General features: G+C 40.7%; 1 protein-coding gene across 1 annotated transcript in view; it reads right to left on the reverse strand.

Moving 5' to 3' along the window:
* mapkapk3 (MAPK activated protein kinase 3) overlaps positions 1–17,190 on the reverse strand; it is a 28,307-nt gene that overhangs the window by 1,323 nt on the left and 9,794 nt on the right. Inside the window, exons 2-9 of the mRNA XM_034212369.1 lie at positions 12,016–12,155; positions 8,930–8,994; positions 7,847–7,926; positions 7,633–7,759; positions 7,414–7,489; positions 7,160–7,284; positions 6,137–6,222; positions 5,827–5,907 (exon numbers count right to left, since the gene is read on the reverse strand). Coding sequence (XP_034068260.1) covers positions 5,827–5,907; positions 6,137–6,222; positions 7,160–7,284; positions 7,414–7,489; positions 7,633–7,759; positions 7,847–7,926; positions 8,930–8,994; positions 12,016–12,155 — 780 coding nt within the window. The remainder of the gene's footprint in view (positions 1–5,826; positions 5,908–6,136; positions 6,223–7,159; positions 7,285–7,413; positions 7,490–7,632; positions 7,760–7,846; positions 7,927–8,929; positions 8,995–12,015; positions 12,156–17,190) is intronic.

Raw genomic sequence — 17,190 nt, forward strand, 5'->3', positions numbered from 1 at the left:
TACAACAGTTCAGTGACAACTACAACAGTTCAGTGAAAACTACAACAGTTCAGTGAAAACTACAACAGTTCAGTGAAAACTACAACAGTTCAGTTCCTGCAGCAGGCACACTGTACAACCACCATGGCCCCTGGTAGACCCCTACACCAACATTGACTGTAATATCATTGATATGCAGTACCTAATGTGCAATATATACACATTATGTACAATTTACGCTTATTTAAAAAAATGTATATACAATGTGTCAATGTTTCCGGCTCTTTCAACACTTTTTTTATATGTTCACTTACTTTTTCAAATAATGCTACTTTATTTTCTACCATGGTGTACTTATTTGTTTATACTCTTAATCATTGTATATAACTTTTTTTTAATATGTAAGTATTTGATCTGCTGCTGTAGCGCAGTACATTTCCCTGCTGTGGGACAAGTTATTCTGATACTGACAACAATACATGTCTGACACGCTTCTCGGTTAGGACCCACCCAGAGCTCTGAGATCATCGAGACAGATTTACTCATCGTTCCCTGGATCAGATCCAAACACGTAGAAGCAGCAATTAGCTCTCTGCTCCGTAGATCTCTAATAAACTTCCAGAACATCTGAGGTGTGCCCCAACCCTGAGTTCCTTTTAAATTGAGCCTAAAAACCTTTCTATTAACCGATGCTTTTAACAACATTTGGTATTATACTTCGGCACCGCTTTTATTTTTTAACTATCTTAATTGTTTTTTAAGAATTGCCTTCTTTACAGTTGTTTTGTTTTAGTTTCTCTTGTGCTTTCATGCTTATGTAAAGTACTTTGATTAATAAATGTTTTATATTAATAAACAGAATTAATTATATATATCTTTTATTTAACCAGGTAAAAAGTCTCATTGAGATTATATTCTCTATTTAATTAAATTCTCAATTAAGGGGAAACTATACACAACATAATTTTATATTGTAGGTAACCGAGTCCTATTCTTAACCTTTTTTTTGTGATTGACATTGTGTTTGGTTTCAAGGCTTTCATTGTCATGTGTATGTAAAAAATGTATGTAAAATGTATGTAAAAAATGTATGTAAAAATGTGTATAAATAATTATTAGTTTATAAATTACGATTTACAATAGGTTGTGAATTTGATCTTTTTTTGAGATTGTTTCCTTTTAATATTTTTGAGTAACGTTTCTAGTGGGAACACTTTCCTGTTGCACATCGTTTTGTACTTCCTGTATGAAATTTCCGCTTTCCCCGGCCGTTTCTCAATCTCGAGGATACTGGCTTCCAAGCCAATATTTCAAGGATGCTATGTCATCGAGTGCCACCGAAGTACTGTTCCAATCTCCAGCATACTTGGAATTCCACCGAGGCCGCGTCCTTGGTTTGGGGGAAATTTCGAGGCTGCACATGGGTAGACTTCGCGTCCTTAAAATCCCCACAATGCTTTGCGCACGGACCAATTTCAAAAACGCAGCACACATTTAAATGTAAGTATGTAGTGGCGTAGAACATGTGTTGGTAAATATGTTACTTTGTTATATTTGTTATCACCAAAAATGTGTTCCGTGAAAGTAAAGCAAGTTCATAATTAGATAGACATCGTGAGGTATTTATTTTCGGTACAGTTTATGTTGAAACCGTTAGAGAGAGTGGCACACTTGTTAGCCTGTTCCATTCTTCTTCGTTTTCCGAAGCCGTGGCTTGGAAGCACACTTGCTTCGTTTCTGAAGGAAGTGACTTGGAAGTACGCGATTACCAAGCCAGCATCATCGCGATTGAGAAACACCCCGTGGCTTGGAAGTGTACTTGCTTCGTTTATGAAGGAAGTGGCTTGGAAGTACGCGACTACCAAGCCAGCATCCTCACGATTGAGAAACGGCCACTGAAGTGAGCACTGCTGAGGATGTGCAACGCGGATGTAAAGGACATTGTGTGTTTGTTCTCAGAATAAATGCCAGAAAACACACTCAGATGCTTCGCTGTCGTTTTCTGATCGATAACGAGTCGCTTACGGTTGTGACCCGTTACATGTACATAGCTACAGTGTATTTATGACTTAGATCAACAAGCTCCTCCAACAGTGCAACACAATATGTTTCAACGGAGGCATGTGGCGCAGTGGATAGAGTCTTGGTGTTGGGATCGGGGGTCACAGGTTCAAACCCCACTGCAGTCAGCATGTCGTTGTGTCCCTGAGACACTTAATCCCAAATTGCTCCTGTGGGGATTGTCCACAGTATTGAGTATGTAAATCGCTTTGGATAAAAGCGTCTAACAAGTAACATGTGATAACTAGTGCAAATAGCAGTCGTGCAACATTTCTTGAAATATTTGCTTTTCTGAGACTTTACTACTTCTCTCAGTTTTAGTTTGTAAATATGTACCTGGTGCCAGCAGCCAGTTAGCTTAGCATTAACAATGGAGTCAACAACTAGCCTCTCAAAAGTAATAAAACCTGCCTGCCATTATTTTTTAAATCTCACTAATTACCTTATATCCAGGGCTGCACATAACTGGTGCGCAGGTGCGCATGCGCACCTCCGCCAAAAAAAGAGCACCGGGTCATTTGCAACAAAGCGCATTTGCGTACCAACATTGAGAGGGAGAGAGAGAAGAGAAAAGAGAAAATAGAGGAGAGAGGAGAGATGAGAGAGAGAGAAGAGAGAGAGAAAGATATTTGCGAGTTGCATATGAACCATGATACGAACTCAGGGCCGGCCCGTAGCGCTGGCTAGATGTTCGCCTAGGGCGCCAGATCTGGGGAGGTGCTGCGCTGGCAGTTCTGGGAGGGAACATTTTTTTTTGACCGTTGGGGCTCATCCTAATTTTCGGCCTTGATGTAACAATATTCACAATGAAGTAAATGTAACACCCTTTTCACCCCGGTTCCACCTTTCATTTGCCCTGTACGATGGGCGCTGTAAGTGATGAAAATGGGGGATGTTGGCTTATCTGGCGCCCGCAGCTCACAGACAAAATGCGAGTGAGCGAGGGAGGGTGGTACCAGCGCTGTTGTTATTATAATCTGGTGCCGTGCTAGCTGCTCTAACGGAGATAAGAAGAAGATGTTTCTACAATAATGTGGAGGGAGAGTCCTCTCCAGTCAGACTGAGAGGCTGATAAGTTAACTACAGCTCAGTGAGGTAAGGACTCTTAGTCTAAGTTCAAACGGTTTGGTCACAATTTATGTAAACACATATTTCCAAGGCACTCCTTTGTAATTATTGGGATAAACAGGTTTTAAATCATTCCAATGTATACTATAGGACAGTAACCAAAAATATCCTTTAAAACTGGAGAGATACAAAAAAAATGCATAAATAAATGTTAAGGTAAAATAAGATTTGAATGAACAACACAAATAAAATAAGTTACATTAATTTGTTATTGGCTATGGTAGGCTATTGGTTATGTTCACATACTTATTTGATTACATCCACTTGTCTAAGATGACAACAGAGACTTTCAAACCCAAACCCAGCTGTTGACTTGTGGATGCAAGCAGCTAATCACAGACTCAACCAGAGAGGAAAGTAGTAGGCCTACATCATCAGCTACCATGTCTGACAGAGAGGAAGACAGTGAGGAGAACAGTCAGGAGGGTAGTGATGACAGCTTGTAGGATTACTGGTCGTGCTAATGTTGTCTTGTGTTCACCTCTGCATGTGTGTTCTGTGTTCAGCTCTGCACGTGTGTTCAGTGCCGTGTGTCTGGCAAATAAAGTCAAGACCCCCTCAAAAGTTACGGTTTATTTCATTTTAAGGATGAGCACCAAGCAACATCTCCAAGTGCTCCTTTGAGAACCAGGGCAAAAAAGTTATGTGCACCCCTGCTTATATCATATTTCACAGTCTTCCCAAAATGTCAAAGCACTTCTTAAAAGGCTGTTCAATTGTAAGCAGTGATGAAAACAACAAAAGGTGGACATTGTAAAGAGAAACCTGTCCGAGAACTTGTTTATGAGTCCGTGAAAGGTCAAGTCATCACTGGCCAGGAGATAATGGAACACAGTCCTCCTCAGACCGTTAAAAAATGACTAAAATGTGAGAGGACTGGTCTGCAAACTGGGGCTGGGTAACAATCCCGGAAATGTAAACCCTCAATCTCTTCATTGCTCAGGGTTTGCAGCCTCTTGATAATCGCTGGGTAACGGTTTCTGCTTTTGGAGAAGTGGTTGTTTAGAGTGCAATCATTTTTTACGCAACGTAGCATTGCATGTTGTAGAAGTGAACAAGGGCGTATTGTGTGCGTATGATTTGGATAAATGTCCTTGAATACCTTATCTCTTCAAACTTGCTCAGTCAGAGTGACTTAAAGAGAGCAGGCAGTGCTTTTGTTCCTTTAACACATTTCTTTGTGCAAGTCATAAAAACAGAGTTCGGAGAGAAATGCCAAAGGGCAGCTGAGATCCTTTGTGTGTAAGTGTGTGTGTCAAATGTAAACTTGTGTGTGTTTGTGTGTGTTATTAGTACAGACTATACTGTGAGTTCTGCTTCTCCCTGGTGGCCATCGAGGGATTATCAAGATGTTGATACAATAAAAAACCTTTACAGTTTGAAACATTTCTATTAGTTTAAAGTGGACCTATCATGCTATTTTTAGGCAATAGCATAGGTCTCAGATATATAAAATAAAAATATATAAAAAACATGTCTATGAAGTGTTTTGCTCAAAATACCAAACAGATCACCCATTCAAGCCATGCCTCATATCCCTCTATTTCACTTCCTGTTTCAAAAGTGCTAGTTTGGGGTATAAAGCTTTAAAAATGGATGAAAACGCCATATCATGGATTATCAAGGATTAAAACAGTATGGAGCTCAAAGGCTTTCTCTCTTGCCGGTTATACCACAAGGTGAGGTCCTTTTTATTTCCTGCTTCTTCACACACATGCTCTCCAGTACAGGTTAGCTCTGAGTATTAGCGATGCTAATGTAAACACCGACCATATTACGTCCAAAACAGTCGGGCATTGTTTCTGATAGGGCCGTGGGTGTAAAGCCAGCCTACATTTCCGATATTACTTCATATCGGATGCAAATCTGGATCAGCTCCGTTGTAGCCCCGTTTTTAGAGATTTGGGTACGGAGGAAAAGAGAGAGGGTTTTATTTTCTGACGCTGCGTGAGTTCCCTGACACACCGGGGACACATATTTATGTATAAAAGACATAAAAAAGTGCATTTTGCATGATAGGTCCCCTTTAAGATGAAGGGTGTAAAAAAGTTAAAATAATTCCCCCTTGCTGTGTAGAAGCTAGTTATCATTAAAGGGGCACTCTGCTGGCTTTACACATGAAATTGTGTGATAACTAAATTCAAAATAAGTTGAAAATTCTAATAAAATAATAATAACTGAAAAATAAATGATAATCTTAAAATATATAAACAAGGAGTACATTAGAAACGTTGACTTCAGGGAGGTGGGAGTTTTGTAAAGGCTGAGAAGATTGACCCTCATGATGTCATAGTGATGTCATCAGGTGTTTACACTTGGAGACTCAACATTTTAACAGAAAGCAATACAAACTGAGCGAGATGCATATGGATGGGTATTTACTATACACTGTATATGGTATTTACCAAGCTTACATGAAAAGATGCTTTTGAGTTGCATTATGGGAAACGTAGTATCCAGAACTTTCAGAGGTGTGTCCCTCACTGGAGTCTAAAGTCAGGATATCTCGGCCTCTGCGCTCTTAATTTTGAACATTTGTAATACAAACACTTACATTTGACATGAGTAATATATATGTGGCAGATAAAGCTTTGACAGCCCTGCAGTAACAGGTTGTAATGTGAACATGTGACCAGAGGGGGGCAGTGTTGTTCTGACCTTCACATCCTCCCACAGCTCTCTGTCTTCAGTCAGCACCCGGGTGGTGTGGAGGGGGGTGGAGGGCACCACCATGGACTTCTGCAAACACACACACACACACACACACACACACACACACACACACACACACACACACACACACACACACACACACACACACACACACACACACCACACACACACACACACACACACACACACACACACACACACACACACAAGGATATGAGCAACAGATGCACAGACAAACAGGAAGCAGTACAGGAAGTATACAATGTCTATCGGTCCTTGCGAAACATATACTTACATTAATCCAGGGGTGGTTCATGAACTGAGTGATGGTCATTCGCTCGTTGGGGTCTGTCTTCAGAAGCTTCTGTATCAAATCTTTGGCTGGAAGGAAAGCAAAGGCAATGTAAAGATAATAACATATAAGAAGAAAAACACCTATGCAAGTCTGGTGTTCCGTGCTTCCCTGGGGGACAGACTGGCCTCCATTTTACGACAAAGAGAGAGAGACAAACTCCCTCTGGAGGCAACTTTGGGATTTGAGACGTTGCAGACCATTTACATGCACACAAACCTTAGCAACGCACTACAGGAAAGGGAAAACCCCAAAGTATAATATGGCCCCTTTAAGTTATTCTTAAGAAGGAAAACAAGAAACACAGTCAGTGAGTGTGGGAGAGGAACTACCCCCGCAGGTCATCAAACATAGTTTACATAAATCATAGTTAAAACATTTTCTGTTTAAAGAGACTGCACTTAGGTAACGATGCATGGCGTTTAAAGAGATGATGTAAGATGTAAACTGAGGCTAACAGCAAGGCAATGTTTCACCCACATGATGTTTCCTCCAGCTGTAACTGATCCAAACAGAGGTTTTCTACATTACAGGGTCATCCACACATTCAGTAGATCTGTATCACCGGCTTCACAATGAGACCAAGGTCCACACTGAGAGTCAGCAGTTCTCACGTCAGACAGTGATTTAATACACAGGGAAAGGGCCAGTTGTTAAAAGTTAGGAAAAGTTACCTATTGAAATATTTTGAGTTGAATTAAGATGATGCATCGGTTGTCACTGACATCTTTGTTGTTTGTGAGATGATAGCATAACATGTTGACCTAATAGCTATGGAATATTACACGTTTCATAAACATGTAGTTAAATATGTTATTATTCTATATATAGCAGGGTTTTTTTCCCAGGATTTTTTATGAAAATCTGCATTTTAAGCGTTATAAATAGGTGGGAAAACTACTTCAACTACAAAAGTGTCAGTGTTGAGGGACTGGTTTTAGTGTTTTTTAACGGGGAGTATCTCACCTTCCTGGGACACCTCGGCCCACTCTGGGTTGGGGAACTCGTACTGCCCCATCCTGATCCTCTTTTTCATCCCTGGAGAGATGGCCTGGCCTGTGTTGGAGTAAAATGGAGGGAAGCCACACAACCTACAGAGACAAAAGAGACCTTTCAAAAACATTCACATGCACTTATTTAAGTATCAACTTAACATATTGCATCATATAAAAAACATCACATCCACCCTCTCTTCCACCCAACCCACAGCCAGTACTCACAGGATGTACATGATGACGCCCACAGACCACATGTCACATGACTTGTCATATTTCTCCGGACCCAAAACCTCAGGAGCTTATCATGAATGACAACACACAGAAAAGGAAGCAAGTTATAAATGATAAAAGCTGCTAAGACACTATATTCAACCCGTTTATACTCCCAAATGATACTGTTTCAAGCCTTTTTTTAGAAAATAGGCGCATAAAGCTACTTACCCACATAGTAGGGCGTGTAACAGGGGGTCTGTAGGGGGTTGTGTAGCGTCGTCTCCTTAGCAAATCCAAAGTCTGTTAACTTGAGGATCCCCTTTTTATTTTTATTGGTGTACAGCAGGTTCTCTGGCTTGATAGGAGGAAGGAAAACAACAACATATGACACAATGGCCTTTAAACACCCTAAACGGATATTCAAGCTTTGATGTTTCCGCACCTTGATGTCTCTGTGTGCGATCTCAATGCTGTGAAGATATTCAATGGCCGTGCCGATGTCCCTCATAATCTCAGAAGCCTCTGGGAGAAGACAACACACACACACTCTCAAACCAGAAGCATCAACAGTATCATACAATGGATAAAACAGATCATTTAGGGAACAAACATTTCTCAAAACAGTTTCCTATTCTGTACTTCCCTGTGTCATGTTTTCCAAGACTTATATGTTAAAGCTTAAAGTTAGCGCTGAGCTTCAGTCTGCAATGTTCAAAACAACAGATAAAGCCAGAAATCTAGGTGTAGTCATGGACTCTGACCTGAGTTTCAACAGTCACATTAAAACTGTTACTAAATCAGCCTACTATCACCTAAAGAATATATCTAGGATTAAAAGACTAATGTCACAGCAGGATTTGGAAAAACTTGTCCATGCTTTTATCTTCAGTAGACTCGACTACTGCAATGGTGTCTTCACAGGTCTCACTAAACATCTATTAGGAAGCTGCAGCTGATTCAGAACGCTGCTGCTGGAGTCCTCACTAACACTAAGAAAGTGGATCACATCACTCCTGTTCTGAAGTCTTTACACTGGCTTCCTGTGTGTCAAAGAATAGATTTCAAAATACTGCTGCTAGTTTATAAAGCACTGAATGGTTTAGGCCCAAAATACATTTCTGACCTCCTGCTAAATTATGAACCATCCAGATCTCTCAGGTCTTCAGGGACTGGTCAGCTTTCTGTCCCCAGAGTCAGAACTAAACACGGAGAAGCTTTAAAATCCAGACTAAAAACTTTTCTTTTTGTCACTGCTTTTAATTGAACTATTCACATCTTAGACTGCACTGTAACTTTTATCCATGTATTTTTTCTTTTAATGTTTATTTTATTATCTTTTCTTTTTAATGACTGATTTTAAATGCCATTTTCTTAATGTCTTTCGTTTTTTGTAAAGCACTTTGAATTGCCTTGTGTTGAAAGGTGCTATATAAATAAACTTGCCTTGCCTATATCACTCTTTCTGGAAAATCATGATGGTTTTTCCTCTCTCACTTCCTGTGACACACAGTTAATCAGTCCTCACCTTTCTCAGTGAAGGCCTGGTCTCCTCTGGCCTGGATTCTGTTGAACAGCTCTCCTCCCTCCATACTGGACACACACGCACACACACAAAACATTTACAAAATGTACATATGACAATCTATAACATAATGTTTCCTGAAATTACATATAGAATACATTTACATCAGCGTTACCAATATATTATTTAACCACTTCGTACATACATATAAGAAATCCATATATGTTGAGTGTATCCCACATTTGAATCAGAAAGGAATCAGTGCTGGAGTTAAGGAATTAAAGGGGCCTTATTATACTCCTTTCCAGGATTGTATTTTGTGTCTCTACTGACACAATAAATCATTACTATAATAAGTTAGATAAAAACATGTGTGTACAGTTTTACAATGTGAGCCACTGAGTTGGATTTCAGTGGAAGTCTGACACTTTCACCTAAAGCTCTCAGTTCCTTTCAAAGACAAACGACGAAGGGACAGAGTTTCTAAAGAATATTGAGAGCAGAGGAAAACCGGATCAAAAGGAGGAAGAAGGGGAAAGTTACCAAAGTCTTCTTTCTGAAAAGAACCTACAGGGTTTACAGTATGTGAAATGAAACAGCGCTGGCATTGTTTAACAGTGATAGTACTAATATTTGTCTCTTTCTGGTTTATCAAGAAGATAATTAATTTGACAAAATACTATATACTCTAGCAGTCTAGCTGATGATTGATAAGGCCTATAATCTGATTCTTTATAAGTTCGGACAAATATAAATATACACATATATATATCCGTTTTAGAAGACTTGTTGATTAAAACATAACTCAAAGGAAACTCAGATCAAACGACCTTCAATGAAAACTCTCCCTCCTCCTCCTCCTCCTCCTCCTCCTCCTCCTCCTCCTCCTCCTCCTCCTCCTCCTCCTCCTCCTCCTCCTCAGAAAAAGTGTTTGTTTCCATCATGGTTGAATGAGAGTGAGTGAGTGTGAAGTAAGAGCGTACTTGTTGTGGTTCAGATGAACAGATAACTGAGAGAGAAATGTGTGTGTGTGTGTGTGTGTGTGTGTGTGTGTGTGTGTGTGTGTGTGACACTGCACTGCAATCCTCCTCTGACCCGGGCTCACACAGGAAGAGTCACACATAAACGCACACCCACACACAAGGTCACTACATACAGTACAACACAAACAGTGGCTCTGTAAATAAATGTGATGATGAGAACCAGTAATTCCCTTAAATAAAGGACAGTGTAATTTCTCGGCGGTCGGCCCCTGCTGAGTCTTCCTCTGAATAATTATGAGTTTGTTTCCATTCACAAATGGAAAGCAATAAAAGGAGCAAAGTTCAACAAGTTGTATGCTCGTCAAAGCTCACACACACACACACACACACACACACACACACACACACACACACACACACACACACACACACACGCACACTCACTCACTCACTCACACACACACACACACACACACACACACACACACACACACACACACACACACACACACACACACACACACACACACACACACACACACACACACACACATACACACACACACACACACACACTGGAATCACTCGGTTATTCTTACGGACAGGTTGTCAGCACCTCTGCGGAGCCGATGTCGTCACTTTGTCTCGCCTGAGTCTCAGGTTAAATGACCTTTAGCATTTCCTCAGTGGCACAACGTTTACTAGCTTGAAGCTGTATTTTGTGTGAAAACATACGGGCACGATAGATCCCATCATATACGTTCAGGATATTGCTTTAGTTCATGCGTCGGCAACCCGCGGCTCGATACAGTAAGCCCTCTGTCTTGAGTTTAGACATAAATAAGAAGGAAATTAAATAAAAGTATTTGTAGGACTATTTAAATGTTATTGCATGTTTGAAAATGTTTCGTATCTTGTATTTTGCGGTGATACTGTGACACATAAATAAAAAACAAAATGGTTTTAATTAGGTCAACTAACATGCGTCATATCCTGCTACGGTCCCGCACCAGCACCTTTTCTTGCAGGCGAATAACCTGACGCCTGGCTCGATGAGCGAACTCGGAGGAACACAGAGGGTTTCATTCTACGTGGTTAGGGTTATCTGCTTTCACAGCAAATGATGCTGGCTTACCGGTATGTTTGATATGTAGAGAGAAGTTGTCAAAGATGCTGCAGCCTTTACGTATCGAGGAAAAACACGGAAGAGGAAGACAGCTGACGATCTTCAGTCATAATTCAATCAGTAAACTAATTTCATTTAATTGTATTTTTTTTCCCTTGAAATGTGCAGAGGGCTCCCCAAGTGCTGTGTTGATTCATTTTAAAGTAGGCCTGTGTATTTATTTTTAATTCTCCCTATAGGAGTTCTTTGTTTCTTATTAGAGGTAAACAGTTTTATAATGTAATAAATAATAAATGCAAAAAAACTGTAGTTTTTGTCTATGATATAACAATAAATACAACTTTATAAGCTATCAAATATGTTTGGTGGCTCCAGACAAAACAAATAGTTGGAAAAGGGGGCAAAATGGCTCTTTTGGTCAAAAAGATTGCAAACCCCTGCTTTAGTTCACTTTAAAATGCCATTTATTTAGCTGAGAGACATACACATGTTGATAGTAATGAACAGCTTTAGCTTTGAATGTATATAATGATACCGGTTTGATTCAAACATCATGAAAACTGTGGTGAATTATGGAGATGGCAGTATCTCGTTGAAATAAATATTTGGCGTCTGTATTTATTTATGTAAAGTGGAAAACTGTGGAATCGGAGCAGAACTTCCCCTGTTTTTATCCACATTTGTTTTTGTAAATAAACCCACATCACCCTTATTAAGATCAAGTGACAAAGAGCTGTGCCTTATGGGAAATTGTAGTCACTGTAAGGTCTGTTGCCAGTTTTGAGCCTAATATCAAATAGCAGGAGTCCTCACTGTGCAATGCAGATCATTTAACTACTTAATGTCCACTTTAAAACATAAGAAACACAAGCTTCATGCCAATATGTTTTTAGGAACAGACATCAGAAGGACATTCCCAGTGTTTGAAAGGATCCACTTAAGTAAGGGTGTGTAATCGTGTGTGTTAATGTGACCCCTACCACTCCATGATGATGAGCAGGCACTTCTTCCCATGATGCATGTTCTCATACAGGCTGAGGATACGGACGATGTACGGCCCTCCGGACACCCTCCAGTGGAGCTCCACCTCTCGTCTGGCTTTGGGGCTGTCGTACAGGATCTGGGACAGAGAGATAATGAATACAATTGAAATTTTATTTTACAACATGACGGGACTGATGAGCTCAATACTTTGGTTTCTATTTCTAATTTAGTTTAGTTTAGTAGTTTTCCATCTTGGAGTGGAACCACATCGCGTTTATATCATCATGCTATCGGTAGTGTTATCCAAGTTCATGATCAATTTAAAGATATTTAAGTTTATTTATTTCCAAAAGTTAAGCTTTTGGTCTTACGTCGTAATAGAAACATATGACTTTATGCATCAACATCTAGTACAAAATGTAAGGAGGGAGCCATGCCTGCTTCATGTATGGAAGAGGACCAGTGCCTCAAGAAAGCAATCATATCATCCGGTGTGGTCTCTAACATTTATAAATTATTATCTAGGGCTGCCCCGAATACCTATTCTCCTGTCCAACTGTCCTGGGAGCATGCCTTGAATATCTCTCTGTCTGCTTTGCAATGGAACTCCATTTGGAGGTCAGCTATGTTCTCTTCTAAATGTGTAAGATTCAGGATCATACAGTTCAAAATTCTCAATAGAGCATACATCACCCCTGTCACAAAATCCAAGATGGACAATAAACACAGAGACTTATGCTGGCATGAATGTGGCAAGCGAGGTACATTGTTGCACCTACTCTGGGAATGCCCAGCGGTAAAAAAACTTTGATCAGAAGTAATATCCTTAATGTCTGAATCTTTAAAAGTTAATTTCCCTACATGTCCCATTGCATGTCTATTGGGTCTCAAGCCAGATGGCAATGTTGCAAGGACTGCCGATCGGCTCTGGACATTGGGCTGTTTAGCCACAAAAAGACTCATGCTACTAAACTGGAAGGAACGCAAACCAGCCTGCTTTACTAGGGACTCATGGCTGAGGGAGTATCTGGACCTACTGAATATGGAGCGTGCAGCTTCTCTGCTGGGGGATTTTGAGGGGAGACAGGAGGATTACGGTTCACTGTCCGCAGCTCTCCTATCTGACCCTGTCAATATGGCATCTCCTGTGTAATGTATAATGTGTATGTCACAATCAGCTGTCTTAGGAAGTCATCCTTGCATCCCCCCCGTTACTTTTTTAGTTGTATGTATGTAGTTGTTTGTTGTTACATGTTTTGTTGTATGTTCTGTTATCTGGAGCAATGTCTGTTTATTTTATAACTAGAAAAAAAAAAAAAAAAAAAAAAAAAAATTGTTATATCAACAGAAAATGTATTATAATTGATTAATTGAAGCCGAAATTCCAAACATTGCCTGGTTTCAGATTGTCAGTCGTGAGGATTCACGGCATCTATTTGTTTATTAACCCTCCTATTGTCTTCGTTCTCCAATATTCCTCTTCTCAGAGTTCTATACTAATGTGGTCTTGTTTTAGTCGGTGAAAAGTATCAATACCGTTGATCCAGTAAGATCAATAAAGAAGCTTATAATACTTAAATCATTATTTGCAATTGACTCCTGAGTGATCCATCACATGACAGGCGAGGACAAACCTATAGACCTTCAGGCCACCTGGACACGATGTGACAGGATGTGTGTTTGAAAAAGCAGATGCACACACACACACGCGCACACACACACACACACACACACACACACACACACACACACCACACACACACACACACACACACACACACACACACACACACACACACACACACACAGCAGGTGGCGGATCTTGACATAGCACACGTCTTCAGTCATGGAGTATTTTTGGATGTGACAGAGATGGAGTGATCTCCTGCTGCTCAACAGGGCTGGGCCGGGAGTACATAACACACAGAGGGACTGAGTCACTGACATATCACACACACACACACACACACACACACACACACACAGCACACACACACACACACACACACCACACACACACACACACACACACACACACACACCACACACACACACACACACACACACACACACACACACACACACACACACACACACACACACACACACACACACACACACACACACACACACAACTTCAGGGGACATTACATTGACTTACATGCATTTCCTGGAGACTTATCCTAACCTTAACATTACATTTACATTACATTGCATTTAGCTGACGCTTTTATCCAAAGCGACTTAGAATAAGTGCATTCGACCAAGAAGATACAAACTTGAAGAAAACAGAATCATATAAGTACATCAGGTTTCATAGAGCCAAAACATTTCAAGTGCTACTCAACTGGCTTTATTTAATCATAACCAACACACGCCTAACCCTAACCCTAAACCTAACCAAGTCTTCACCCTAAAATTAATGATTCCTCTCATGGGGACCTCCATTTTGTCCCCATAAGGGAGGCGAGTCCCCACACGTGACTGTGTAAACAAATTTAGGTCCCCACAAGTATATTAATGCTAGGACACACACACACACACACACACACACACACACACACACACACACACACACACACACACACACACACACACACACACACACACACACACACACACACACACACACACACACACACACACACACACACACACACACACACACACACACACACACACACACACACACACACACACACACACACACACACACACACACACACACACACACACACACACACACACACACACACGATTGCCTAACTGGTGATTGTTTTCTCATATTTCTTAAAGATTATTATACCATTTTAATCCAATAGGGTGTAAAATAAATGACATTCAGCTCAGACTGTGAGTGTTTTCGCTCGCCAACGCCAAAGAGGAAGTGAGGGCCGAGTGTTTCGGAGCAGCCGGGTTTTGAAAGTAGAAGTTGAGGGTTTCCGGTGACACTAGTACCATTATGTGTGAAGCAAAGCCCTGGGCAGGTTTGTTTCTGCAGTGTCATTTATATGGCTTTATGACCTTAATCAGAGCATGCGGCTTGACGGCTGATTTTCTTGATTTCCTGCAGTTAACCAGAATTGGCCACAATAAAAGAGGACTGTGATGGATTAAACACACATATAAAACAATATGGGAGCTATATAGATGATGAGAAGAATGAGATAATTAATGGACTATTTTTTATGTTAGGCAATATCACAATGACTTAAACACATCCAGCTATAAACCAATCAACCACATCCTCACACTCCATAACCAATCCGATCTCTTTCCATAACACACACTTATGGCGCGTTTCCACTGCAGGCCTCGCTCGGCTTGGTTAGGCCTTATTAGGCCCGGCTCACTTTAATGCTGCGCTTCCATTACAGTTTAGGAACTGGGGTAGTTACTATAGTAACGCAGTGTAGGCGGAGCCGTGACGTCATCTTCAATGAGCGCCCCAAAAAACAACACAGCCGTTAGCTCTTAGCACTCAGAGCTCACAGCTCCTCATATCTGTTCAGAAACTAGACAAAAGTTAAACAAGTACAAACCACAGACTGCCTGTGTCATGGCGAATACAGTCGCTGGTTTATTTATGTCTGTATAGGCCGTTGTTGTGAGTGTGGACGGTCGGAGCATATATAACGTTAGCTTAGCCAAGCTACATTTAGAAAACACGCATTTTAAAAGGGTTTTTCGCCTGCCGTCTGTCTGCAGACTTGTCAAAGCATTAATTCATGGTTTTTACTAACCGGTATTAGTATGTTGTTACTTCGGCATCAGTTTGAAACGTGTATTACAATTAAATCACGGTCAAATATGTTCATCTTGTTGTAGTTGTAGCCCCCTTGCCAGCGATTCTCTCTCTAGTTTAGCATACTCAGCCCGACTCAGCCTGGTTGTTCCTGGCCCTAGAACCACGATTTAGTCGGGCCAGAAAAAAGGTGAAAAAGTAGCCCCGGGCCAAAACTAGGCCAAGTGGAAACGCAACCAAAAACGGGCCCCGCACGGCTCGGCACGCTTAAAGCGAGCTACCCGCTGCAGTGGAAACGCGCTATTAGACCCACACGTTGACCTGATAAATCCAGCTGAGTTAAATAGCAAACTACCTTTCAACTGAAACCACACACACACACACACACACACACACACACACACACACACACACACACACACACACACACACACACACACACACACACACACACACACACACACACACACACACACACACACACACACACACACACACACACACACACTCATATGGCTCCACCATGTTGACAGTCTATTAAATATTACTCTCTCAGAGCGCCACACTGTATGTCTTGATAAAAAGGTGGATTATCTTTACAACGTCTACCAATAAAGCGCTGCTCATAACGTCTACAGCAAAGTGGTCTAGGAAGTGTTATACAGTTCATCAATGAGAGTTGATATACTTTTCCTCATGATGGCTGTTTACACAAATCCATCATAGCTGCTTTTATAACATGTAGACCAATTTAAGATTTAAAACTGAGATTAGTTTAGCTCACTGCTATTTCAAATGCAAGTCTATTTGTAACTCTAAGTATATTTTAAATTATGTGGTCTACTTAGTACTGATGTCTTCTTGTAATAGCAACATTTAGTAGTTACAATTGTGATGTTGTTGAAAGGTCATGAACTATAACGAAAAGCAGTTTATAAAACTCAAATCCACAAAAAGCATAATAGGGCCCCTTTAAACTGACGTAAAGTCACAGAGAGGGATCACCACTTATTACACTTCATCCTGAGAACATGAATATCAAACATGTTGCTGCTTGGTCAGGGTTTTATAATGACTTTGATTCATTCTCCGGGTATCTTGTATCAGGGTATATGCAGGAATCTTGAAGTCAAATGTAATTCCTTTTAAGACCTTTTTTAAGACCCTTTCCATACATTTTAAGACCTCATCGCCACTTGGAGTTTCTAACCGGTTACCTTGGCGACACACTTTACCTCACATTGACTATATACAGTATTGATTGTCCTTCCTCCTTATCTTCCAACCATTTGGACGCAGACTTGCATTTCCCCATAACGACGTTGTTTAACAACCGGCGTAAACGGACCTTCGCGCGCTATCAAGCAGTGAGCGTGAGATGTCCTGTTCAGATGACGTCCAATCCAACGGGATGCCATAAATAAAC

Source organism: Gymnodraco acuticeps, unplaced genomic scaffold (genome assembly GCF_902827175.1).
Source record: "Gymnodraco acuticeps unplaced genomic scaffold, fGymAcu1.1, whole genome shotgun sequence".
In the NCBI taxonomy this organism is placed as follows: domain Eukaryota; kingdom Metazoa; phylum Chordata; class Actinopteri; order Perciformes; family Bathydraconidae; genus Gymnodraco; species Gymnodraco acuticeps.